The sequence below is a fragment of the Salvelinus alpinus genome, chromosome 16 (assembly GCF_045679555.1).
Source record: "Salvelinus alpinus chromosome 16, SLU_Salpinus.1, whole genome shotgun sequence".
Lineage (NCBI taxonomy): Eukaryota > Metazoa > Chordata > Actinopteri > Salmoniformes > Salmonidae > Salvelinus > Salvelinus alpinus.
Genome location: NC_092101.1, coordinates 16136789 through 16161769, shown reverse-complemented (window position 1 = coordinate 16161769; position 24981 = coordinate 16136789). Strand labels below are relative to the sequence as shown.

At 46.3% G+C, this 24981-nt stretch overlaps 1 protein-coding gene across 1 annotated transcript in view; it reads left to right on the top strand.

Moving 5' to 3' along the window:
• Window positions 1-24981, top strand: part of LOC139540947 (neurocan core protein-like) — a 207004-nt gene that overhangs the window by 26052 nt on the left and 155971 nt on the right. The window contains exon 2 of the mRNA XM_071345030.1: window positions 18268-18347. Within this exon, the coding sequence (XP_071201131.1) occupies window positions 18275-18347 (73 nt within the window). The 5' untranslated portion in view covers window positions 18268-18274. The remainder of the gene's footprint in view (window positions 1-18267; window positions 18348-24981) is intronic.

Sequence of the window (24981 nt, the reverse complement as noted above, 5' to 3'; positions counted from 1 at the left end):
AGCTTACAAGATGGGGGTGGTAAAGGAGGGAGGAGAGAGCGAGGGAAGGAAAGAGGGACGAGGGAGAAAGGATGGGTAATACTGTACTGTGATATCTGGAGCATTACTCTGGGAGAGAAAGAGAGCAGAAAAAAACATGGCAGAAATCCCTGTTGATTCTATGGCTTTGTTTGCCACATTCAATGTCTCCCTTTTGTCAGAATGATACTATGGACATTGATGGTGTTAATGATACTAAGGAATTACTATGAGCAATCAGACTGTCAAAAAGAGTACATTGAACATTCACATGGTTGATAGAGAAATACCAGTTGCCGATTTTATAACCCAAATGCTTTTTATTCGATTGCTCTGGTGGCTTATTGTATGCTTATTGCACATAACTAACCACAGAACAACAGCAGAGGGAGAACTTCATGAAAAATATGTTGTGAATCACCAGGTATTTTGAATCTTGGTCCTTTTGCAGTTAACATTACCCATACCTATCATCCTTTCCCACACTCACTTAAAGCTGCAATATGTCACTTTTGGGACGACCCGACCAAATTCACATAGAAATGTGAGTTATAGATCTGTCATTCTCATTGAAAGCAATTGGAAGAAGTGGTCGATCTATTTCTATGCTTCCCGTGTTTAAGTTTAGTTTCTGCGTCTTTTACTTTCGGTTTAGTCCACCAGCTTCAAATAGCTGAAAATACAATATATTTGGTTATGGAAAAAATATTTCACAGCGGTTTAGATGGTACAATGATTCTCTACACTGCACTTGCTTGTTTTGTCACATAAACTGAAATTAGGCAAACTTTTAGAATTTTAGCAACCAGGAAATGGCGGAGTGCATCTTTAAAAAGCTAAATCTACCTGTAGCTTTCTCTGTGAAATTATTTTTCTGACCTCAACATTTGAAAGTTGGGAGATGTCCCTCTCTGCCTGGCAGATAAATAAATAAATGAACCCTGACCTAAAGGAGAAGCCATCCATTCTTATTTTCCAAACGAGTCTGTGCCTCTGAATCAATATGGCCGGGGGATCTCATTCTGTATCTATTTCAGACAACAGAGAGACCATCACCGAGCCAAAACCTTTACATTGCACTCTCAGTGTTTCTCTTTCTTTGTCATTTTCTCTACTGTCTCTTTCTCTCTCTCTTTGTTATTTTTCTCTCTTTCTGTAACTCATCCTCCCTCACCTTCTCTCTTAATCTCCCTCCCTCCTGCTCTCTCCTCTCCCACTCTCTCTCGTTATCTGTCTCTCACACATTTCTTTCCCCCTCTAGTTCTTTCACTCTTTCCTTACCTCTTTCCTTCTCTCCTCTGACACCTCCCAAACAACACTCATCTACCCCTGTCACCTCTCTCCTTCTAACAGGATCCAGAAACATCTGCAGGCTTTCATGACTCATTAGCTGGTCTAAGTGTGATTATTTAATAAGCAGACACACTTTAAAACAACCACCCAGGCTGAGCTCACACATGCTTTTCTTAGTGACTCTCAGTACTGTACTGTACCTCAGGTGAAAGAGTTTGACTTCCTGTGTTTTTGTGTCTCCCTCCCTCACACACACACTCTCTCTCTCTTTTGCTACATTTATAACTTTCACACTCTCTTTTCAACTTCCTTTCTCCCTCTCACTTTCTTTCTCTCTCTCTCTCTCTCTTACACACACACACACACACACACACACACACACACACACACACACACACACACACACACACACACACACACACACACACACACACACACACACACACACACACACACACACACACACACACACACTTTCTTTCGCTACATTTCTAACTTTCACACTCTTTTCAACTCAGCATATCTCTCTTTGATCCTCTCTTTGCCTCTCCCCAATTCCCACTCTCTTTCTTTATCACTCTCCCTCTTTCTCTTCTCTGTCTATCTGTCACATTTCTCTTCCAAAGCTCATCTCAACTATTGTGAGCGTGTCTCTGTTTGATGTGTCATTTCGCTCACGTCTGACTGGAAGACTGGAAGTCTCACTCCCTCTACCATATCCTCTACATTCTCTTCTCTCTCCTTCACGGCTTCATTCCCACAATCCCTTCTTTATGGTTCCGCCTTTGTTAAGATTCTCTCTCTCTCCGGTCTATCTTTCCATTCTTACCTCTCCATATTGATTTCTTATTTCCTTACCACCATCTCTCTGGATCTTATTGTCCTTATTTCCCAGTCAATGGAGAATGAATTCAACTCAGAAAAAAAATAATATATTTCACTGATGAATTAAATATAACACATACATTAACTTGGATTGACATTTTGTTGTACGTAACAGAGTAATTGATTGAAATATCTGCCAAAATCTTCACATTGGCTTTGAGTTGATGGGACATTGTGTTCATTAAATCATTAGAGGCAAAGTGCACCTGCTCCATGCAGACCGTTTAGCACTTGTCAGTCAAGCTCTTATGTGCTGCTGAGGACAGGACACATGTGGTCTTATCTGACTGGATCATTATTGTGTTTGTATGACTGTCAGGGGGCCTCAGTAGCCAGTCCAGGCAGCCTGCCCATCTGGCTGTCTCTGTCTGTCTACGTCCCTCTGGCTCTGATGGGCTTTGGGTATGTGTGGATTGAGAGGGTGTGTGTTTGTGTGTGTGGTGGGGACACAGGGTTCCTCTATATGTCTCAGGTGCTGTGATTGCCCCCATAACAGTGGGCAGATCTCCCCCCATGCGGTTTGGGTGTATGTGTGTGTGTGTTTGTGTGTGTGTTTAGTTGGGTACGCAGCGATATCTCCGGAGGCAGCATATGCTTCACAGTGTGCGGAGTGACTGATGGTTTAATGAGCTTTAATTTCATAAAGTGATTGGATGAAATGGCGTGGGACAGAATAGGTTCTGCGATCACAACTGGTGTGTTTGTTTGTCTGTGTGTGTGTGTGTGAGTGAGTGCGTGCCTGTAAGCGCCTGTGTGAAGCCTGGAACGTCCAGCTAAGCTCTATTGACAACCCCTAACCCCCTACCAACTTACTTTCCATAGTCCCTGCATCCATTTGTCACCATTCTTGAATCATCTCAGACGGTATTGTAATTTATGGCATGATTAAAACAAAAGCTGCCTTCAGCTGTGGAGACAAGGTAAAAAAGTAGATCCCCTGACTCCCACAGTGGGAGAGTTAAGCCTCATTAAAACACTGCTACGGGCACAAACCAACAGCGCACACACACACACACACACACACACACACACACACACACACACACACACACACACACACACACACACACACACACACACACACACACACACACACACACACACACACACACACACACACACACACACACCGACCCACACACACCGACCCACACACACGCCCACACACCACAGCACCGTGATGGACTAGGAGAGGCTCCTCCACAAACTCTCTCCAAGCGACTCCCCACATTCTCTCTCCTGCTTGTGTGTGTTCAACTCAGGGAATGGATTAGAGAGCTTCCTAAACAGCAGACAGACAGCTCCTATCGTTAGTTAATTAACCTCCCTTTCACATTGTGGGGAGTGCTGAGCAGTGCTGAGGGATGGTGTACTGGAGCTAATTGTTCATTGTTGCTCCTAATAACTCACAGATATCAAAGTTATCTAGTTCACACAGGGGAGACATGGGCTGTGTTACTGACTGAGGAATCCTGGGTGATGACATATTATCCGTTCTGTATGTGTGGCAACCAGACCTTGGTTGAAATACTATTTAGGGTATTTTAACTCATTTCAAAGTAATTTGGAAGTAAGTATTTGGATATTTTTCATTTGAAAACACAAGTAGTTGAATATTGGACTGTATTTGGAAATACACTTTCAGATTTGAAAGTACTCAAATACACTGTATTTATGGAACTACTTACATACTCCCATGCATTTGAACCAGGTCTGTTTGGTATTTGAAATTATTTATTTGGAAATACATTTAGAAAATACTTTCAAATAGTGTGCTATTTATAGTAAAATACTCAAATACACAGAAAATAAGTATTTAAATAAAAAAACAGGTCTGGTGGGTTGGCGTCTTCAATTGACTGTGACTCTACTGATTTGAGTGTGTGTGTGTGTGTGTGTGTGTGTGTGTGTGTGTGTGTGTGTGTGTGTGTGTGTGTGTGTGGTGGGGGTGTGTGTCTTAGAGTGGGGTTTACTTGGGAAGTTGGGACCACAATCCTCTGATAATCCTCTGATGTTGATATGTAAGAGTTTCTCAGCAGCATATTGGAGCGCATGTTACTGAAACGTGATTCAGCGGCCTGTAGCCCGTAGTAACTTTGATTAACTGGGTCTTAACAGCCGGCAGTCAGAAGCCACTGGAATTATCCCGTCTGCCTGCCTGCTGCCTGTCTGCCTGCTGCCTGCCTGTGTCCCTGTTTACTGGGACTGCTGGGAGAGAGGGATGGAGGAAGAGAGAGAAAGAGAGAGAGAGGGGGAATGGTGGATGAGAGAGAAAGAGAGAAGGTCGTATGAGAGAGAGAGAAAGGAAAGGAGAGAGGGGAATGGTGGATGAGACAGAGAAGGGGAGAGAGCGAGAGAGTGAGATAGGGATGGTGGATGAGAGAGAGAGGAAAGGAGAGAGAGAGAGAGAGAGAGAGAGAGAGAGAGAGAGAGAGAGAGAGAGAGAGAGAGAGAGAGAGAGAGAGAGAGAGAGAGAGAGAGAGAGAGAGAGAGAGAGAGAGATATAGGGATGGTGGATGAGAGAGAAGAAAGGAGAGAGAGAGAGAGAGAGAGAGAAAGAGTGAGAGATATAGGGATGGTGGATGAGAGAGAGAGAAGAAAGGAGAGAGAGAGAGAGAGGGGGGGGGGAGAGAGAGTAATCCAGAGAGTGTTACTGTATGTGAAATATGGCCTCCCTACTCTCCCCAGACCTCGGCCAATAATGAAGTGATGACATGGTCTCTGCACGGGGGTTGTGGTGCGCTGCGTCTGAGACGTGTGTTGTGGTGGGGGATGATTCCCTAAACAAGGTCCAGGGTCCTGGGCCCGCTCTGTTAAACCCATGGGTAAGACACTGGGGGTGACACTGTCTGTGACAGCTCCCTGCAGGTGTGAATGCCTCAGGGAGTTTGGGGAGGGTTTAGGCTCAGTCACTGTCAGAGGGATGGTGTTTTATCCCTACTCTTTGGATGAATGGAGTTTCTGTGACTGCCATTGCTGCAAAGGTTGGGGAAGGAGGATCTGTGTGTGTGTGTGTATGGTCGCTGCGCCAGCCTTGCCATTGCTTCAGAGGCTACTTGGGCTCAGCATGCCATAGCTAACCACTGCCCCTCCTCTTCCTCCTCCTCCTCCTCATCCTCTGGGATTGTCAAGTATTGATCTAACACCAAGGTTACAGTGATGGGTTGGTTAGGTAAGGCAACAGCAGACAGAACAGGACACACATTTATTTAAATTTAAAATGTAAACATTTCAGTAATTTAGCAGACGCTCTTATCCAGAGCAACTAGGGTTAAGTGCCTTGCTCAAGGGCACATCGGCAGATTTTTTACCTAGTCGGCTTAGGATTTGAACCAGCGACCTTTCGGTTACTGGCCCAGTGCACTTAACCGCAAGGCTTTCCCTGAAGAAGCCCTGTCAGTCACAGCCTGCTTGTGTCCGACGCTGCGCCGAAAATTTCTCAATATACTTTACTTTCAGCCCAAATTTACATTCCTCTTGTAGACAGCAGGCAAGGAGACCTTGATGTGCTCAAGATCAAGTTAAACATTTGCCACATTTTAAAGTGGCTTTACAGCCACCGAGCGTCGATCACTCTTTCCCCTTTTTATCTCTCTCCCCCCCCCCCCCTCTCTCTCTCTTTCCCTCGTTTAAAATCAGGACCACGCCACTCCTGTTGGATGCCAAATTGGAGCAATATGTTATTTTCATCTTAAAGAGGAGAGATATTCCACCTCCAGCCAAGCCCTGACTGCCAGCCAGGCTCATTTCATTGGTAGGTTGCTCATCTGAATAGGAGAGAGAGGGCAGAGGGAGACACTGTTTCTTGAGATGGAAGTAATATGCTTTCACACAGTCCTGGGCAGGCTCGGGTCTGCATGGAGAATTCCTCTCCAATACTTTCCCTCTTGTCTCTTTCACGGCCCAGCGCTTGGCCATGATGCGAGAATACATCCAACCTTTTGTGTTGTTGGGTAGCATCATCAGGAGAGAGGAAAAACATACAGTATAAATACACACTTGTATGCAGGGGAAATAAACACACTCTGCATTCCCTGCTGCCCTGGTCACATCCAGGCGCATTAGATGCAATCGGCGAGAGAGAGAGAGAGAGAGGGCCCGTGAGGAGCACTCCAGTGTAATTGACAGGGCCTTTCAGGAGTTTAGCGTTGATGTGGCACACAGCCTCCTCCTCCCTCCATCCTTTCGTCCCATGAATAGCCCATCTCCTGCATAATTGCATCTTTTCATGTCAGCATAAACAATCCCTCACTCATATAGGGAACAAGGGCACACTACTGCATGTTCACTGAGAAACACTCATGCAAACACTCACAGGAACAAATAGGCTCCCGCACACACATCCATACATAAAACACACTCGCACACAAAGAACACACGCATGCACATGCATCCACACACACGCAGACATTCACATGCCCATACAGCAGGTTGGCATTGACTTCATTATCATTCAACGCTGTTGAAACGCCAATAATCTCCTTTTATGAACTGAGCCTTCAGCCTCAATCATGGTGGGATGTGCGTGTGCTTTAATTTATGCATGTGTGTTTTTGTATGCCCGTGTGTGAGAGCAGATGGTAGGCTGCAATGATGATGCAGAGCCAGACTGGTGGAGTGGGACCCACAGGCCAGCTATGGGCTCACATATAGTACACATACAGGCCAGCTACGGGCTCACATATAGTACACATACAGGCCAGCTACGAGCTCTCATATAGTACACATACAGGCCAGCTACGGGCTCTCATATAGTACACATACAGGCCAGCTACGGGCTCTCATATAGTACACATACAGGCCAGCTACGGGCTCTCATATAGTACACATACAGGCCAGCTACGGGATCTCATATAGTACACACACAGGCCAGCTACGGGCTCTCATATAGAACACATACAGGCCAGCTACGGGCTCTCATATAGTACACATACAGGCCAGCTACGGGATCTCATATAGTACACACACAGGCCAGCTACGGGCTCTCATATAGAACACATACAGGCCAGCTACGGGCTCTCATATGGTACACACACAGGTCAGCTACGGGCTCTCATATAGTACACATACAGGCCAGCTACGGGCTCTCATATAGAACACATACAGGCCAGCTATGGGCTCTCATATAGTACACATACAGGCCAGCTACGGGCTCTCATATAGTACACACACAGGCCAGCTACGGGCTCTCATATAGTACACATACAGGCCAGCTACGGGCTCTCATATAGTACACATACAGGCCAGCTACGGGCTCTCATATAGTACACACACAGGCCAGCTACGGGCTCTCATATAGTACACATACAGGCCAGCTACGGGCTCTCATATAGTACACACACAGGCCAGCTACGGGCTCTCATATAGTACACATACAGGCCAGCTACGGGCTCTCATATAGTACACATACAGGCCAGCTACGGGCTCTCATATAGTACACATACAGGCCAGCTACGGGATCTCATATAGTACACATACAGGCCAGCTACGGGCTCTCATATAGTACACATACAGGCCAGCTACGGGCTCTCATATAGTACACATACAGGCCAGCTACGGGCTCTCATATAGTACACATACAGGCCAGCTACGGGCTCTCATATAGTACACATACAGGCCAGCTACGGGCTCTCATATAGTACACACACAGGCCAGCTACGGGCTCTCATATAGTACACACACAGGCCAGCTACGGGCTCTCATATAGTACACATACAGGCCAGCAACGGGCTCTCATATAGTACACACACAGGCCAGGCGCCACATTGGGAAAATGTATGGCTGCTTAAGATTCAAGTTGCACTCATCCACTCCGGCTTGGCATTTGTGTGGATGCTAGCTAGGTAGTCAGAGCGCTGGATGCTAACATAGATTTTAGCGTGGATGCTAGCATGGATGCTAGCTAGCTAGAGTTAGAGTGCTCAACCAAATGGCATGCCAATGGGCCATCTGAATGTATGTCACCACAGACACATCTGAATGTACTGCACCACAGACACATCTGAATGTACTGCACCACAGAGAGACATCTGAATGTACTGCACCACAGACACATCTGAATGTACTGCACCACAGACACATCTGAATGTACTGCACCACAGACACATCTGAATGTACTGCACCACAGACACATCTGAATGTACTGCACCACAGACACATCTGAATGTACTGCACCACAGAGAGACATCTGAATGTACTGCACCACAGACACATCTGAATGTACTGCACCACAGACACATCTGAATGTACTGCACCACAGACACATCTGAATGTACTGCACCACATACACATCTGAATGTACTGCACCACAGACACATCTGAATGTACTGCACCACAGACACATCTGAATGTACTGCACCACAGAGAGACATCTGAATGTACTGCACCACAGACACATCTGAATTTACTGTACCACAGAGAGACATCTGAATGTACTGCACCACAGAGAGACATCTGAATGTACTGCACCACAGACACATCTGAATGTACTGCACCACAGAGAGACATCTGAATGTACTGCACCACAGACACATCTGAATGTACTGCACCACAGAGAGACATCTGAATGTACTGCACCACAGACACATCTGAATGTACTGCACCACAGAGAGACATCTGAATGTACTGCACCACAGACACATCTGAATGTACTGCACCACAGACACATCTGAATGTACTGCACCACAGAGAGACATCTGACTGTACTCCACCACAGACACATCTGAATGTACTGCACCACAGACACATCTGAATGTACTGCACCACAGACAGACATTGTGTTTGTTGTGCCCTAGAAAACGCATGATCTCCTTCGTTCCTGTTGGAGAGCTGTTGTGTTCTCTCCTCATTCAGGTTTTATAAGTTAGCTTTTAGCTCTGCGGTCTCAGCATTGTTTTCATCTGGATGCTTTTATCATTATGCATCAAAACAAAAACTCACCAAGGGAAAACACAACCAATTGAGGAGGGAGAAGCAGCCCATTAAAGGCCAACCTTGTCCTGCAAATATAGTATAATAAAGAGAACATCTACTATACAATATGGAAGATCAGCAATATGGTTCCTGCAAATGTACACTACCGTTCAAAAGTTTGGGGTCACTTAGAAATGTCCTTGTTTTTTAAAGAAAAGCACATTTTTTGTCCGTTAAAATGACATCAAATTGATCAGAAATACAGTGTAGACATTGTTAATGTTGTAAATGACTATTGTAGCTGGAAACAGATGATTTTTAATGGAATATCTACATAGGCGTACAGAGGCCAATTATCAGCAACCATCACTCCTGTGTTCCAATGGCACGTTGTGTTAGCTAATCCAAGTTTATCATTTTAAATGGCTAATTGATCATGAGAAAACCCTTTTGCAATTATGTTAGCACAGCTTAAACTGTTGTTCTGATTAAAGAAGCAATAAAACTGGCCTTCTTTAGACTAGTTGAGTATCTGGAGCATCAGCATTTGTGGGTTCGATTACAGGCTCAAATGGCCAGAAACATAGAACTTTCCTCTGAAACTTGTCAGTCTATTCTTGTTCTGAGAAATTAAGGCTATTCCATGTGAGAAATTGCCAAGAACTGAAGATCTCGTACAACGCTGTGTACTACTCCCTTCACAGAACAGCGCCAGAATAGAAAGAGGAGTGGGAGTCCCCGGTGCACAACTGAGCAAGAGGACAAGTACATTAGTGTCTAGTTTGAGAAACAGACGCCTCACAAGTCCTCAACTGGCAGCTTCATTAAATAGTAACCGCAAACACCAGTCTCAACATCAACAGTGAAGAGGCGACTCCGGGATGCTGGCCTTCTAGGCAGAGTTCCTCTGTCCAGTGTCTGTGTTCTTTTGCCCATCATAATCTTTTCTTTTTATTGGCCAGTCTGAGATATGGCTTTTTCTTTGCAACTCTGCCTAGAAGGCCAGCATCCCGGAGTCGCCTCTTCACTGTTGACGTTGAGACTGGTGTTTGCGGGTTCACTGTAATCAAACCCACAAAAGTATACAACTTTGTACGAGATCTTCAGTTTCTCGCATGGAATAGCCTTCATTTCTCAGAACAAGAATAGACTGACAAGTTTCAGAAGAAAGTTCTTTGTTTCTGGCCATTTTGAACCTGTAATCAAACCCACAAATGCTGATGCTCCAGATACTCAACTAGGCTAAAGAAGGTCAGTTTTATTGCTTCTTTAACCAGAAAAACAGTTTTCAGCTGTGCTAACATAATTGCAAAACGGTTTTCTCATGATCAATTAGCCTTTTAAAATGATAACCTTGGATTAGCTAACACAACGTGCCATTGGAACACAGGAGTGATGGTTGCTGATGATGGGACTATGTACGCCTAGGTAGATATTCCATTAAACATCTGCAATTTCCAGCTGCAATAGTCATTTACAACATTAACAATGTCTACACTGTATTTCTGATCAATTTGATGTGATTTTAATGGACAAAAATGTGCTTTTCTTTTAAAAACAAGGGCATTTCTACGTGACGCCAAACCTTTGAACGGTAGTGTATTTTGTCACCTAATTTCTAATTTGTCACCTACATAGCTGTTGATGGGTCTGAGTCCCAAATGAAAATGGCATTGTGTGTGTGTGCATGCGTGCGTTGGTCTGTGTGTGAGTGGGTGCCTGTGTCCGTGCATCCATGTGTGTTTGTGTGTGGGTGTGTGACTGAATGACTGACTGCTGCAGGGACAATGACAGTGTGAGCTGATGGAGTGACAGGGGAGTGAGTGATTAATGAGCCTGGTTCATAATGCACGATGGCACGGATGAAAGGAGAAGAAGCAGACAGAGAGAGGGCGACTACATGGAGGGATAGAAAGAAGGGATGGAGCAGACAGAGAGAGGGCGACTACATGGAGGGATAGAAAGAAGGGATGGAGCAGACAGAGAGAGGGAGACTACATGGAGGGATAGAAAGGAGGGATGGAGCAGACAGAGAGAGGGCGACTACATGGAGGGATAGAAAGAAGGGATGGAGCAGACAGAGAGAGGGAGACTACATGGAGGGATAGAAAGGAGGGATGGAGCAGACAGAGAGAGGGCGACTACATGGGGGGATAGAAAGAAGGGATGGAGCAGACAGAGAGAGGGCGACTACATGGAGGGATAGAAAGGAGGGATGGAGCAGACAGAGAGAGGGCGACTACATGGAGGGATAGAAAGGAGAAGAAGCAGACAGAGAGAGGGCGACTACATGGGGGGATAGAAAGAAGGGATGGAGCAGACAGAGAGAGGGAGACTCCATGGAGGGATAGAAAGGAGGGATGGAGCAGACAGAGAGAGGGCGACTACATGGGGGGATAGAAAGGAGGGATGGAGCAGACAGAGAGAGGGAGACTCCATGGAGGGATAGAAAGGAGGGATGGAGCAGACAGAGAGAGGGAGACTCCATGGAGGGATAGAAAGGATGGATGGAGCAGACAGAGAGAGGGAGACTCCATGGAGGGATAGAAAGGATGGATGGAGCAGACAGAGAGAGGGAGACTCCATGGAGGGATAGAAAGGATTGATGGAGCAGACAGAGAGAGGGAGACTCCATGGAGGGATAGAAAGGATGGATGGAGCAGATAGACAGGGAGAATCCATGGGGGGATAGAAAGGAGGGAGGAAGGGAAGAAATAGGGTAGACAGAACGAATGATAGAGAACTTGTGGAAAAAGGGAAGAAAGTTGACAGAGAGAAGGATAGAAAGAGGCTCCATAGAGGGACAACATGAACTCCTGCCTGATCGTAACAGCATATGGAAGCCTCCTTCCCTCCCCCCTTCCCTCCCCCCTTCCCTCTCTCCCTGCCGTCTGGGTGGGACAGCATGGAGAGAACAGTCAGGCTGAGCAGAGCTTCCAACCAGCTGGGGTGGAGCAGTGGAGACAGTGTGAAGATCTAGTGAGACTCCCAGTGCCTTCCCTGAGTCTTCTCAGTATGGGACACTGTCTCAGTGGGTGGTACAGGACAGTACACACATGTTCTGGTCTCAAGCATTTCGCTACACTCGCAATAACATCTGCTAACCATGTGTATGTGACCAATAATGTTAGTAGCAACGCTAAGACTGTAATTACAGTATGTCTAATCTGAAACGGGTTATGATTGTGGTAGTGGTAGTGGTAGGTAGCCTAGCGGCAGGTAGCCTGGCGGCAGGTAGCGGTAGGGGCAGGTAGCCTAGCGGCAGGTAGCCTAGTGGCAGGTAGCGGTAGCGATAGCGGTATGTAGCCTAGTGGTAGGAAGCGGTAGCGATAGCGGTAGGTAGCCTAGTGGCAGGTAGCGGTAGGGGCAGGTAGTGGTAGGTAGCCTAGCGGCAGGTAGCGGCAGCGATAGCGGTAGGTAGCCTAGTGGCAGGTAGCGGTAGCGGTTAAGAGTGTTGGTCCAGTAACTGGTTCGAATCCCTGAGTCGATTAGGTGAAAAATCTGTCTATGTGCCCTTGAGCAAGGCACTTAACCCTAATTGCTCCTGTAGGTCGCTTTGGATAAGACCTTCTGCTAAATGACTCAAATGTAAATGTAATGCACTGTATATAGACTTTCTGGCTACAGTGCATTCGGAAAGTATTCTGATTCTTTGACTTTTTCCACATTTTGTGAAGTTACAGCCTTATTCTAAAATATATTACATCGTTTTTTCCCCCTTCATCAATCTAGACACAATACCCCATAATGACAAATCAAAAACAGGTTTTTAGAAATCTTTGCAAGTGTATAAATAAAAAGCTAAAATATCACATGTAAATAAGTATTCAGACCCTTTACTCAGTACTTTACTGAAGCACCTTTGGCATGGATTGCAGCCTTGAGTCTTTGTTGGTATTATGCTACAAGCTTGGCACACCTGTATTTGGGGAGTTTCTCCCATTCTTCTGTCAGTTTGGATGGGGAATATCGATGCACAGCTATTTTCAGGACTCTCCAGAGATGGACTCCAATGAAGTTGTAGAAACATCTCAAGGATGATCAACGGAAACAGGATGCACCTGAGCTCAATTTCGAGTATCATGGCAAAGGATATGAATACTTATGTAAATAAGGTATTTATTTTTTTATTTTTAATACATTTGCAAAAATGTCTAAACACCTGTTATCGCTTTGTCATTATCGGGTATTGTGTGTAGATTGATGAGGAAAACATTTATTGAATCAATTGTAGAATAAGGCTATAACATAACAAAATGTGGAAAAAGTCAAGGGGTCTGAATACTTTCCAAATGCACTGTATGTGTGGCTGTGTGTACAGGTTTCTGTATGGGTGTGCGCGCGTGCGTCTGTGTGTGTGCGCACATGTGTGTTGTGACTGACTGAGAAATGTATGCAGATGTCCATACAGGAGCAGGTTTATGTTGGCGTAGAGGTGACGTTCAGTCCGGTGAGCCAGCTGAGCAGAGAGAGTTGGTATTTGAAAGGACACTCACAGCTTGGCGGCTGTCCCCTGCTCACAGAGGTATGGTAGAACAGTATGGCTCCAACAAGAAAATACAATTAAGAGATACTCCTGAGTCATGCTGGCAGCATAGAGGTCGAAGACAAGAAGAATAAGTGCTGAGAGAGAGAGAGAAAGAGAGAGAGAGAGAGATCACCTGCTGGAGATGCAAAGAAAATGGCTCAAGATAGTGGTAAGGAGGACCGGGCCCTGGGCATAAGCAACATAAAAAATGAGGAACTAATTCGGGGTTTGAAAAGTAGAATACCCAAGGTGTAATTTCTACATTTGGTTGTCCATCAACAGTGTATCTCTTGTATGTCAGTCACTGACATTCACTCAATAAGCCATGTCAGCTAAAAAGTCAGCGATCTAAACTTGTAGTTATCATGGCCGAATACCTAATGGGAAACCAGGGCACATGCCCAGGGGCCCTGACCTCCAGGGGGCCTCCATTGATTTCATTAGTCACTCTCAGAAATCATATTAACATGGCATAAGTCATGCCAAAATGGGTAGAATTGCAGGAAATTAGCTGTAAAACTGCAAGTGTTTGTCTCTGCCCCATGGCAAAATGTGTAGAATTGCAGGAGATTAACTTTTAAACTAAAATGTTTATCTCCGCCATCGTCAAGAGGTGGGCCACTAAAATGTTTTGCCCTTGAGGTGGGGGACCCCCCCCCAACCAAATCTTAGGGCCACCAAAAGGCTTTGTTTGTATTGATGTGGCAAGGTCAGAGCCAACATAACAATGTGACTTAGCCCTATAAAACACACATGAATAGAAGGCTTTCTTAGTACCCCTAGCATGGTACTAAGGAGCCTAATAATTAGGGCTCTGAATTTTCCTAACCAGGAAATACTGTAGGCCTATCATGACACTAGGCGAGACCCAAATGCAGACACAGGAGGCAGGTGGTTGGAGTTTAAGATGTTTAATAAATCAAAAGGGAATAGGCAAGAGAATGGTCATGGATAGGCAAAAGGTCATAACCAGATCAGAGTCCAGGAGGTACAGAGTGGCATGCAGGCTCGAGGTCAGGGCAGGCAGAATGGTCAGGTAGGCGGGTACAGAGTCCAGAACAGGCAAGGGTCAAAACCGGGAGGACTAGAAAATGGCAAAAAGGCAAAGCAGGAAAACAGGAAAAAACACTGGTAGGCTTGGACATACAAGACGAACTGGCACAGAGAGACAGAAAACACAGGGATAAATACACTGGGGAAAACAAGCGACACCTGGAGGGGGTGGAGACAATAACGAGGACAGGTGAAACAGATCAGGCTGTGACAAGGCCGGAGGCTATTACTAGAGCCAGAAGTTTTCCCTGGTCAGGTCACGTGATCGGAGAAAAAAAGTCCTGCCTCTAGCATGATATCACATCATCATTTGGGCAGCATTCAAGCATTGTTCTGTTGTTCCTGTAATATTTAGGAGGGATAAAGCATGCCTAAATGGTCCCATCTATATTCCTCCCATAGATAATAGCTTGGCTGGGCTGTTTGTGTTTGTCCTTGATTGCCTTTGAGACAGTCTGAGCTTATAGCGTGGCTGTAACGAACACCAGCTATCTGTGTCCCATCTCTGGTACCCTCGCCTCGGATTTCACCCCTTGGCCGCCGCGCCGGGCTGGACGTCGTATCTCCAGAGCTGCCACATCCATTATTTATACACAGGGTTTCTCTGTCCTCCATCCAGGGACTGACATCTCACTGGAATTTAGTTTACACTCAACACACACTGGACCCTACTATCTGGACTGGACAGGTGTTAACCCTTTATCATACTTTAACAACAGACAGGTCAGTGTTTAGTTTAGTTGGGCCGGGCAAACACATACTGTACCTGGTTGTAAAGCTGGTTGGTTATCTCTTTATGCTGTAAAATGTGGAGAATTTATGTAAATGTGTGCTTGTGCTCTGACAATGGTATCCCTGGGGGGATTAGTAAAGTTGTATTCAACAGTGAGCCTGATCACCGACAGCAATGAGACAGCCTATAGGGAGGAGGTCAGACAGGACAACAACCTCTTCCTCAGTGTGAGCAAGACAAATGAGCTGATCGTGGAATATAGGAAAAGGAGGGCCGAGCAGGCCCCCATTAACATCGATGGGGCTGAAGTGGAGCAGGTCGAGAGTTTCAAGTTCCTTGGTGTCCACATCACCAACAAACTATCATGGTCCAAACACACCAAGACAGTTGTGAAGAGGGCACAACAACACCTTTTTCCCCGAAGGAGACTGAAAAGATTTGGTGCGGATCCCCAGATCCTCAAAAAGTTCTACAACTGCACCATCAAGAGGATCCTGACCGGTTGCATCACCGCCTGGTATGGCAACTGCGCTACAGAGGGTAGTGCGTACGGTCCAGTACATCACTGGGGCCAAGTTTCCTGCCATCCAGGTCCTATATACTAGGCAGTGTTAGAGGAAGGCCCAAACAATTGTCAAAGACTCAAAGACAGTCACCAAAGTCATAGGCTGTTCTCTCTGCTACCGCATGGCAAGGGCTACCGGAGCGCCAAATCTAGGACCAAAAGGCTCTACCCCCAAGCCTTAAGACTGCTGAACAATTCATCAAATGGCCACCCAGACTATTTACATTGACCCCCCCTCCCCTTTGTTTTTACACTGCTGCTGCTCACTGTTTATTATCTATGCATAGTCATTTTACAAATTACCTTGACTAACCTGTACCCCCACACATTGACTCGGTACCGGCACCCCCTGTATATAGCCTCGTTATTGTTATGTCATTTTCTTGTGTTATTTAAAAAATAAAAACCTTTCTTTTATTTAGTAAATATTTTCTCAACTCTATTTCTTGAACTGCATTGTTGGTTAAGTAAGCATTTCACCTGTTGTATTTGGCGCATGTGACAAATAACATTTGATTTGATTCTAATTTAATTTAAGGCATATTTTTCACAGGGTTTTCATGATTCTTCTATTCTTCTATTGAGATTAGGACCTCACTTTTCTTCATTAAGAAATGTGACGAGTTACAGAGTCTGCTGCTGGTTCCTACTTCACAGTAGGGCCATTGGGGAATGTTTATTTCTTGTCTGCAATGCCTTCTTGAACATGTGAACTTTCATGTGGCTTAATTACAAACTTGTATTGGATCAGTAAATATGAATACACATGTTTAATTATCAGCCTTGTTGAGCCAAGGAGCAAGCACTGAGCTATATAGGGAGAAGACAACATCTTTCCTGGGTAGTCAGTTGGACATGCTGAGAGATGAGTCCTGATTGGTCTGTCTATAACTGAATGGGCTCCTCCCTGGTCAGTATATAGATTTATATAGCTCAGATTTTTGGAGAGATACAGCTATGGACAACTGCAACAGTGTTGCTACAGCTCTCAAAAACATTGCTTCTGTAATAGCTGGGTTTATGGAGAGACCTACTTTCTGGAGGACAATGCCGTGCTGACTCACATGCGTTTACATGTGTGGGTGGGGTGGGGCTAAGGCTTAAGATTGTGCAAACGATGCTGAATGTGCATAAACAAACAAGAGTTCTCTAGTCAGTGTGAAACTTTCATAAAAATCTTTCGAACGGGTATTTTCCACTACTTGTCTTTTAAGTAGGATAACAAGTTTATCAACTTTCCCAGCATAACGCTCCTTCCTATGTTTTCTCCAACTACAACGTACGATATACCATTTTGAAGCTCTGAGTCTGTACTTTTATCAATTCCAAAAAATAAGCAAATCACTTACATTTGACATAAGCTTCAATAGAGAAATCTGGACAGACATTTGTTTGTATTCTTATTGGAAGATTAGTGAAAGAAAAACAATTATTGAAAGAAAATAAGCAATCTAATGTGGCAAGGATGACACGTTCTGTATCATTATATTTCCAAATGTAAGGTGTCAACCCGTGAGGCTGTTTTTCACCTTCCCAATGACACAGAAAAGCTGCATTTTCCAATAAACTAATATAAACACTAGGCTCTCTCTCACATACCAGCTGCCTCCACCCTCACTAGATCCAAGAATTCCTGCATCTTTGATTTTGTGTGTGCTTAGTGAAAAAGTCAAACATGCTATGTGTAACAATTGCCATGGGAACATAGGCTTCAATCATGTTGTGTTTGCTTGTTGTGTTGTGTTGCTCAGCTGTTTTGATGTAGAAGAGTGAAAACATTCTTTATTTTGGTATAGGAATAAGAGGAAGCTGGTTGCCAAATAATAACACAGTCTTCAATACAAATATATTATCCACCTGAATGTTAATCAGACTGTATTGTAGACCTACTGACTGGGCTGTTCTAGGCAGAAATCAGTCTTTGATTGTAGGGAGATTGTAAAGTCGGTTACATTATCAGTGCCCTCCCCTGATGTAGGGCCAGCAGGTGATTTCAAACCACAGAAATCACTCCTGTCTGATTTGTCACTAGAAGGGTCTGTCTGTGATGGGATTCTAATGGCTATGACTCCTGTCCACCTCTCAGCTGTCTCCTCCTGTCCACCTCTCAGCTGTCTCCTCCTGTCCACCTCTCAGCTGTCTCCTCCTGTCCACCTCTCAGCTGTCTCCTCCTGTCTCCACTCTAGCTGGAACGTTAAGGGAAGGAGAAAGAGATTGTACATGCAAACATATCGGCAACTTGAGTGATTATAATTCTAAAGATCTCTCTCTCTCGCTCAGGTCCAGGATGTTGGGTGAGGTGGTCCCTGTCTGTGGACTGCAGGTTCTGCTGACGGCCCTCCTGCTCTCTCTGGGCTATGGTAAGTAGAAGCATACACGGTTCTTCGGTTTGTCCCAATGGGGGAACCTTTTTGGGGCTGGGCAGAACCCTTTGCAGTTTATGGAGAAATGTCTTATCTAGAACTCTCTATGTAGGGTTCTTTAAAGAACCCTTTGTATATGGTTCTACCTAGAACACTCTATGAAGAGTTCTACCGAGAACCCTATTATCTATGAAAGGTTCCACCAGCCTTATCAGCCTTTAAAATTACATATATCATAAGGCCTTTATTTGAGGGCTTAGTTCTACCCTAACAACGTGGTGTTAGGAATCTCCTGGTTAACAGGCCACTTCAGTTCTGCAAGTCGAATTATGCTGGCTTGCAAAGTGATGTCAAGTCAAATTTATTGGAATTCCTATTGGAATCCAACCAGAGTTAGGATATCCAACAAGTGCATTTGTTAATCACCCGCAACCTGCATTCAGAATGACTGCCAGGGTAGGGAAGATTGAATACTGAGACTACCTCAAACGGGTGCAATAAATCCAATTACTAACAGATTGGATTAGTTTAGAAAACGGTATGTTATTTATCTTTGTGTCGCGTTAAATGCATCAACCAATCAATTACATGCAAAAACAGATATTACAGTGAAACAAACAATTCTGAAAATCTCCCTGCAATAGAGCATGCTGGGAAATATTATATATGGCTCTATGTAGAACCCTTCTTGCCTTCCAAAGAATCATCAAAGAACCCTTTCTTGCAAAAACAGATCTTAAGATGTTAAAGGTTCTAGGTAGAACCCTTTGCCTTACAAAGTACCCTTGTCTTTAAAAAAAGGTTCATCTGATTAAAACGGTTATTGGTGTAACGGTTTTCTAGATCTTCCTCCTCCTCAGACGAGGAGAGGAGAGAAGGATCGGAGGACCAATACGCAGCTAGGTATGATGACATAATATTTATTTAACAAGACAAAAGACGAAACGAAATACTCTTAAACAAACTACAAAACAACAAACGAAGTAGACAGACCTGGTGCGACGAACTTACATGAAACACGAAGAACGCAATAACAGGAAAACTGACTACATAAAACGAATGCACAAACAAAACCGAAAACAGTCCCGTGTGGCGTAACATACAGACACTGACACAGGAGACAACCACCCACCACAATCAAAGTGAAAACACCTACCTTAATATGGCTCTCAATCAGAGGAAATGAAAACCACCTGCCTCTAATTGAGAGCCATATCAGGTCACCCTTAAACCAACACAGAAACACATAACAAAGACTACCCACCCAAACTCACGCCCTGACCGTCAAACACATACAAAACAACAGAAAACAGGTCAGGAACGTGACAGAACCCCCCCCTCAAGGTCCGAACTCCGGGCGCACCACCAAAAGTCTAGGGGAGGGTCTGGGTGGGCGTCTGACCACGGTGGTGGCTCAGGCTCTGGGCGAGGTCCCCACCCCACCATAGTCAAACCCAACTTCCGTCTTCCCCTCTGAATGACCACCCTCCTATTCCACCCACTTACTTTAAAGGGTACCGTCGATATAAGGGGCAGCACCGGGATAAGGTAGCTCAAGACAGAGAGGTAGGTCAGGATAGAGAGGTAGGTCAGGATAGAGAGGTAGGTCAGGATAGAGGGGCAACTCCGGACTGAAGGGCAGCTCCGGACAGAGAGACAGCTCTGGACTGAGGGGCAGTTCTGGATGGCTGGCTCTGGCGGATCCTGGCTGGACGGCTCTGGCGGATCCTGGCTGGACAGCTCATGGCTGGCTGACGGATCTGGCTGCTCATGGCTGGCCGACGGATCTGGCTGCTCATGGCTGGCTGACGGCTCTGGACGCTCATGGCTCGCTGGCGGCTCTGGCAGATCCTGTCTGGTTGGCGGCTCTGGCAGATCCTGGCTGGACAGCTCATGGCTGGCTGACGGATCTGGCTGCTCATGGCTGGCCGACGGATCTGGCTGCTCATGGCTGGCTGACGGCTCTGGACGCTCATGGCTCGCTGGCGGCTCTGGCAGATCCTGTCTGGTTGGCGGCTCTGGCAGATCCTGTCTGGTTGGCGGCTCTGGCAGATCCTGTCTGGTTGGCGGCTCTGGCAGATCCTGTCTGGTTAGCGGCTCTGGCAGATCCTGTCTGGTTAGCGGCTCTGGCAGATCCTGTCTGGTTAGCGGTTCTGGCAGATCCTGTCTGGTTAGCGGTTCTGGCAGATCCTGTCTGGTTAGCGGCTCTGGCAGATCCTGTCTGACGAATGGCTCTAGCGGCTCCTGACTGACTATCGGCTCTGACGGCTCGGGACAGACGGGCGGCTCTAATGGCTCGGGACAGACGGATGGCTCAGACGGCGCTGGGGAGACGGATGGCTCAGACGGCGCTGGGGAGACGGATGGCTCAGATGGCGCTGGGGAGACGGATGGCTCAGATGGCGCTGGGGAGACGGATGGCTCAGATGGCGCTGGGGAGACGGATGGCTCAGATGGCGCTGGGGAGACGGATGGCTCAGATGGCGCTGGGGAGACGGATGGCTCAGATGGCGCTGGGGAGACGGATGGCTCAGATGGCGCTAGGGAGACGGATGGCTCAAATGGCGCTGCGGAGACGGATGGCTCAGATGGCGCTGCGGAGACGGATGGCTCTGGCTGATCCTGTCTGGCGGAAGGCTTTGGCTGTTCCTGTCTGGCGGAAGGCTCTAGCGGCTCCTGTCTGGCGGAAGGCTCTAGCGGCTCCTGTCTGGCGGAAGGCTCTGTAGGCTCATGGCAGACGGGCGGCTTTGCAGGCTCATGGCAGACGGGCGGCTTTGAAGGCTCAATACAGACGGGCAGTTCATGCGGCGCTTGGCAGACGGACAGTTCAGGCGCCGTTGGGCAGGCGGCAGACTCTGGCCCGCTGAGACGCACTGTAGGCCTGGTGCGTGGTGCCGGAACTGGAGGCACCGGACTGGAGACACGCACTTCAAGCCTAGTGCGGGGAGCAGGAACAGGGCACACTGACCTCTCGAAGCGCACTATAGGCCTGGTGCGTGGTACCGGCACTGGTGGCACCGGGCTGAGGGCACGCACATCAGGACGAGTACGGGGAGAAGGAACAGTGTGTACAGGGCTCTGGAGACGCACAGGTGGCTTAGTGCGTGGTGCCGGAACTGGAGGCACTGGGCTGGAGACACGCACCATAGGAAGAGTGCGTGGAGGAGGAACTGGTGGTACTGGGCTGGGGCGGGGAGGTAGCGCCGGAAATACCGGACCGTGCAGGCGTACTGGCTCCCTTGAGCATTGAGCCTGCCCAACCTTACCTGGTTGAATGCTCCCCGTCGCCCGCCCAGTGCGGGGAGGTGGAATAACCCGCACCGGGCTATGTAGGCGAACCGGGGACACCATGCGTAAGGCTGGTGCCATGTAAGCCGGCCCGAGGAGACGCACTGGAGACCAGACGCGTTGAGCCGGCCTCATGACACCTGGCTCAATGCCCAATCTAGCCCTACCAGTGCGGGGAGGTGGAATAACCCGCACCGGGCTATGCACACGTACAGGAGACACCGTGCGCTCTACTGCGTAACACGGCGTCTGCCCGTACTCCCGCTCTCCACGGTTAGCCTGGGAAGTGGGCGCAGGTCTCCTACCTGCCCTCGGCCCACTACCTCTTAGCCGCCCCCCAAGAAATTTTTGGGTAGTACTCACGGGCTTTTCGGGCTTCCGTGCTAGACGCGTCCCCTCATAACGCCGGTTCCTCTCTCCGGTTTCCTCCGCTCTCCGAGCTGCCTCCAGCTGTTCCCATGGGCGGCGATTCACTTCAACTTTAGCCCATGGTCCTTTTCCTTCCATGATTTCCTCCCAAGACCAGAAATCCTGCTTCGTGCGCTGTCCGTTAACCCACTGCTTGATCCGGGTTTGGTGGGTGGTTCTGTAACGGTTTTCTAGATCTTCCTCCTCCTCAGACGAGGAGAGGAGAGAAGGATCGGAGGACCAATACGCAGCTAGGTATGATGACATAATATTTATTTAACAAGACAAAAGACGAAACGAAATACTCTTAAACAAACTACAAAACAACAAACGAAGTAGACAGACCTGGTGCGACGAACTTACATGAAACACGAAGAACGCAATAACAGGAAAACTGACTACATAAAACGAATGCACAAACAAAACCGAAAACAGTCCCGTGTGGGGTAACATACAGACACTGACACAGGAGACAACCACCCACCACAATCAAAGTGAAAACACCTACCTTAATATGGCTCTCAATCAGAGGAAATGAAAACCACCTGCCTCTAATTGAGAGCCATATCAGGTCACCCTTAAACCAACACAGAAACACATAACAAAGACTACCCACCCAAACTCACGCCCTGACCGTCAAACACATACAAAACAACAGAAAACAGGTCAGGAACGTGACAATTGGTAGCACTACCCTTTGGAGGGTTGCAGTTTATGGAGGATGGCTTAGGCACACACACACACTTCCATCATCCCTATAGGGCTGGGACTGTTGGCAGGTCCTCACAGCTTAGGGACGAGGGGATTGATTCCATTCATTTTATCTCACTATAAATACTGGAGCTGGACTTTTAGTAGAGGCAAATGATGAGGCATTTAGGGCAGGGAAGACAACAAATCTCCCAGCTCCATTTATCCTGCAGTACTTAGCTCTTGAGTCACAGTCTCTGGAAAAACAGGAACATTCGCTAATCTCCTATGCTGAGCTTTATTTTGAGTTTTTTTTGCTGCATCACTTGTTAAATATTCATGTGACTGTTAATATCCACTTTGATGCTTAAAACAACAAACTCAGCTGCATTTTGACAACTTAATACCATGCTAATACCGCTCAAAAACATGTGTGTATTCATTAGTGCACACCGTAGCAAAATGGTTTGCAACAGAACATGTTTCTTGGCAACGAAAATGAGCATCTCTTATTGTACAAGTTCAGATTGGTCCCTCCCTATTATGGCCATCTGCTTCCATTTGGTTAGTGAATATACCTCTGGTGAGAAACTGAATATATAGACACAGTCCTGTGTCTCAATATTGTATCCACATACTGTACAATGAGCCCTATAGTATGTCATAGGCAGATATCGAATGTATCCTGATCTATGATTTGCCTCAGTGAATCCCAGCCTGGTCTCAGAGCAAAACATATTATATAGTACCAGACAAAAGTTTGGACACACCTACTCACTCATGGGTTTTTCTTTATATTTATTATTTTCTACATTGTATAATAATAGTGAAGACATCAGAACTATGAAAAAACACATATGGAATCATGTAGTAACCAAAAAATCAAATCAAATCAAATGTATTTATATAGGCATCAGCTGATATATCAAAGTGCTGTACAGAAACCCAGCCTAAAACCCCAAACAGCAAGCAATGCAGATGTAGAAGCACGGTGGCTAGGAAAAACTCCCTAGAAAGGCCAAAACCTAGGAAGAAACCTAGAGAGGAACCAGGCTATGAGGGGTGGCCAGTCCTATTCTGGCTGTGCCGGGTGGAGATTATAACAGAACATGGCCAAGATGTTCAAATGTTCATAAATGACCAGCATGGTCAAATAATAGTAATCACAGTGAACAGGTCAGGGTTCCATAGCCACAGGCAGAACAGTTGAAACTGGAGCAGTAGCAAAAGTGTTTAAAAAATATGTTTTGATTTGTTTAAGTGCCTTCAGGAAAGTATTCAGACCCCTTGGCCTTTTCCACATTTTGTTACGTTAGAGCCTTATTCTAAAATTGATAAAATAATGTTTTATCATCAATCTACACACAATAGCCCATAATGACAAAGTGAAAACAGTTTTTTAGAAATGTTTGCAAATGTATTAAAAACAAAAAACAGAAATACCTTATTTACGTAAGTATTCAGACCTTGCTATGAGACTCAAAATTCAGCTCAGGTGCATCTTGTTTCCATTGATCATCCTTGAGAAGCTTCTACAACTTGATTGGAGTCCACCTGCGGTTAATTCAATTGATTGGACATGATTTAGAATGGCACACACCTGTCTATATAACGTCCCACAGATGACAGTGCATGTCAGAGAAAAAAACAAGCCATGAGGTTGAAGGAATTGTCCGTAGAGCTCCGAGACAGGATTGTGTCGAGGCACAGATCTGGGGAAATGTACCAAAACATTGGAACCACCAAGACTCTTCCTAGAGCTGGCCACCCGGCCAAACTGAGCAATCGGGGCCTTGGTCAGGGAGGTGACCAAGAACACGGTGATCACTCTGACAGAGCTCTAGAGTTCCTCTGTGGAGATGGGAGAACCTTCCAGAAGGACAACCATCTCTGCAGCACTCCACCAATTAGGCCTTTATGGTAGAGTTGCCAGATGGAAGCCACTCCTCAGTAAAAGGCACATGACAGTCCACTTGGAGTTTGCCAAAAAGGCACCTAAAGGACTCTCAGACCATAAGAAAAAAAATGATCTGGTCTGATGAAACCAAGATTGAACTCTTTGGCCTGAATGCCAAGTGTCACGTCTGGAGGAAACCTGGCACCATCCCTACAGTGAAGCATGTTCGTGGCAGCATCATGCTGTGGGGATGTTTTTCAGCGGCAGGGACTGTGAGACTAGTCAGGATAAAGACAAAGATGAACGGAGCAAAGTACAGAGAGATCCTTGATGAAAACCTGCTCCAGA